The sequence below is a fragment of the Eurypyga helias genome, unplaced genomic scaffold (assembly GCF_000690775.1).
Source record: "Eurypyga helias isolate BGI_N326 unplaced genomic scaffold, ASM69077v1 scaffold346, whole genome shotgun sequence".
Taxonomy (NCBI): Eukaryota; Metazoa; Chordata; class Aves; order Eurypygiformes; family Eurypygidae; genus Eurypyga; species Eurypyga helias.
The window spans coordinates 325-3,816 of NW_010258307.1; the positions used below are offsets into that span (position 1 = coordinate 325).

General features: G+C 57.0%; 1 protein-coding gene across 1 annotated transcript in view; it reads right to left on the bottom strand.

Annotated features, from left to right (window-relative positions):
- Positions 1 to 2,907: 2,907 nt before the first annotated feature.
- The window catches only part of FSD2 (fibronectin type III and SPRY domain containing 2), a 16,625-nt gene continuing 16,040 nt past the window's right edge, over positions 2,908 to 3,492 (bottom strand). The window contains exon 12 of the mRNA XM_010154271.1: positions 2,908 to 3,160. Coding sequence (XP_010152573.1) covers positions 2,908 to 3,160 — 253 coding nt within the window. The remainder of the gene's footprint in view (positions 3,161 to 3,492) is intronic.

Sequence of the window (3,492 nt, forward strand, 5' to 3'; positions counted from 1 at the left end):
CGCTAAGCCGCGTTTCAGGGCTCTTGTGCTGCCCGTTGTTGTATTTGTGCTTTTGACGTGGTCTCACGTTGTGTTTTCGCTCGCAGGCCCGTGGGTTCCCGGCTCCAGGATGCGTGAGGAGGGACTCTGGATGTGCTGAAGGGTTACGGTAACCAGTCTGGGCACTGTACCTGGCTGTTCAGCCACGGACCCCTGCGCAAACCTCTGTGGTAACCCGCGTGGCCTTGTGAAAGGGCTTCGTGTGATGCCCTCCTGTGGCAACGACGTGTATTCGTATTTTAAATCACGGGGGAGCAGGAGGGAATTGGGAAAAGTGATCCTTTTTGCCCAGCCTAAAGGGGCTTGAGGGTAGCTCCTAAGCCCGAGGGCCTTTGTGCAGCCCTGGCCAAGTCCCCAGTCCAGCAGTGAGCCAGAGCTCCTTGAGACAGGTTGGAGACGAGAACCGGTTTTGCCTCATCTGAGAGACCTTTCGGTGCAGAGGCACAGCTCTCTACTCAACACCGTTCTCCAGGATGAGTGCTGTACCCAGGATCCCAGATAAACCGAGTACACCTGGTGTTGGTCTGCCCTGGGGTACCTCTGAGTGCCCTTTAGCTTCGGAAGGAGACAAACGCAGCTTCCCGTTCCGTACAGGATTGGGTCCTGCTGTGCTGCCTTTCCCCCTGTCTGGCAGACGTACGCAGGAAGGTGGGGTTGATGCCAGCTTGCGTGCCGTCCTGGTCTGATTAATAGGCCCCGCAGTGGAAGCCGTGGCCTCCCTGTAAAGGATCTGTATAAAGGGAATTCACGGTGACAGCTGGTTTTAAAAATGCAGGGTGTCCGTGACTTTCCCCTTGCTGTATAAATATTTAAGTGACAGGGTTGGGATTCCTAAGGGAGGAAATGCTTGGGGTCTTGCTGACAGGTGAAGCTTTTATTAAACGGAAACATGCAGCCTCATTTCCCATACTGCTTTTAACCTGGGAGCCAATTATTCCTTATTTGTTCCTTTCTCAGATGGTTCTGTGGCTGCCTCAGCCATGCCTGGCGATGACCACCGGGTCTCGCCCTGCTGAGCAGGCTGCTCCGTGCTCAGCCGTCAGGCCTGCGTTCTCCCAGCGGATTCATCGGCCTGGCAACGTACGACAGAGCGGCTTGGATTGGGTTCTTGTGTCGTCCGGGGTGATGGCTCACCCTGGCACCGGGATGCAGGTGAGGTTTAGATGCCTGAGGTGAAAGCTGGCGGTGGGGAGCGGTGCGACGGCCCGCAACAGAACATCTGCCTCCACCAGCACCCTTGGCTCCACCCAAGGCTTTCTGTGTTAGAGTTGTTGCTGGGAGGTTCAGACGTCCTCCTACCTCTGCTCTGATCCTTGGCTCTTCCACCCTTTCAGGTACCTGTTGGAGAGAAGAGCGTGGCGCTCGATTTCTGGCAGACTACGGTGAACCACGTCCCAGTGGGGGAAGTTGGACTGGAAGCGAGGCACACCTTTTTAAGCACATTAAAAACAAAGGTGTTAAAACAACTGGGGCGGTGCTGTCTCACCACTTCATTCCCTGGCAGAGGAACTGCTGACAGAGTGGCCGTAACAGCCCTTTCTGCCCTGGAAATCTCCGAATTCGTGGTGGGCAGAGAAGTGACGCACTCGCACAGCTCAGCATCGCTAACCCCATCCTCTTGAGGATGGTGCTGATGGCTGCCATAATGACATACCCAGCTCCTGGTTATATAGTTTCTGCAAAGCCTCTTTTGGGGAAACTCTTAATTTGGGGAAGAACACACGAGGTTTTGGCACGCAGTTCTATGTCAAATCTCTTTGGGTGTGCCAGGGCCCGTTTATTTGTAGGGACCCTGTATGCTGTAGGGGCTGCTGCCTTTTCCCGACTATCCCCTAGAACTTGAGCCAATGATTTTTAACGAATGTTCAGTAAATCTGTGGAAAAGCTGCTGTTAATGGCTCCTGATTGGATTCAGGTAGTCGTGACGTAAGTGACTGAGGCTGTTGAGAGCTAGACGAGTGCTTGGCCGGCAGCGCCTGTCTGAGCGGCAGCTGTCCGGAAGCGAAGCCTGAACAAGGCCAGTTCGCCGGGGTGCGGGGCCGCAGTACATCCGCTGGACACCCAGCGCTGCCAGGGCGCAGCAGTGGGGTGAGAAATGTGCAGCGCTGAGGGGGAGAACGGGTTGGGGAGGGTGGAGGTGAGCACGGCCGAACAGAACAAGCTAAAAACGGGGCTTTGGTTTTCTCCACAGGGGCGGTCGAGCGCTGCGAAAGGCCTCGGTTGGGTTTTTCCCCGGGATGAATGAATGAGAAGCCCAGGCATTGTGTACAGGTCGTTTAATGTTGGAGACGAGCACGTGCTTGGGTGTTTCGGGAAGCCTGGCTGCGTACGGCAGGCGCTGGCAGCTCGCACGCGAGGGGGGCGCGTGTGATTCTCTTGTGTCGCAGGCTTCCTGCAGCGACAGAGACCTTGGTTGTGAGGTCGGCTTCGTGGTCGGAGTGTGTTCAGCTCCGTCTAGCAGCTGTGCAGCCATTCTGCCTTTTGCTGGTTTTGGTTTTCTGTGCATTTTTAGCTCTTGAGCAGACACAAGTGGAGGTAGTGATCGCCCTGGGACAGGGGACTTCCCTAGGCATCCCCCGGGATACTGGGGGAACTGGTGACCGACTGCTGCTGCTGCTTGGTGACAGAGTCACCTGTGAGAACGACGGTATCCGCTTCTAACTGGAGAATTCTGGGATGCTGCTGGAGCTTGTGATTGTAATGCTTTGCTGCCAAGACCCTAAGAGGGCGGCAGCTGGTTTGGGTCAGGGTTGCTTTGCCCTCCTGGGAGGGAGCCGGTTTTCAGGGAGCGCGATGGTACAGTTAATGCTGCGGGGGGGCGTTGCTCAGCGGCGGTTACGTGTAGACGTGGCCGCTGCAGGACACGGGTTATGGGAGGGCAGTCCAAGGGGGTATCGCAATTCCAGTATGTATCCGTAGGATGCCGGGTGTTTCCAAAGCAAAGCAGGGGTGGACGTAATGCTGGAAGCGGGAGTTGAACGCGTACAGGTGCTGGGCGATGTCTGCGTTGAAAAATGACAGCCTGCAGTTCTCATAGTCCAGCAGGATGCCAATCCGTCGGGGGGGGATAGTAATTCGGATGTCGGGGGTCATCCCGCTGTGCAGGAATTCATACTTGTGCCTGTAGGCAAGAAGCACACAACTCCTGCGGCACCCTGGCTGCGCGCACAGGGAAGCGCTTCGTGCACACTCCTGTGTCCCAGGGTATGCTTCCTGCTTCCCAGTCCCATCCCTCCTGCACGCCCCATGGCTCCTGCCCCCGGCCCGTCCTCCTTGCTGGCGATGGCTGCGTGTGCCGAGTGTGCTGGGACCTGTCCGTCTCCCCTCTGACGGGCCCCTTGCGTCTAGCCTGGCTGCGCCTGGACGCGTGGTAGCCCTGGGACGTGAGGGTCAGAGTACAATACGGGACTTGCGTGTTTTTCCACGTCCCTGGGCGCAGCCTGGGTGTCCTGT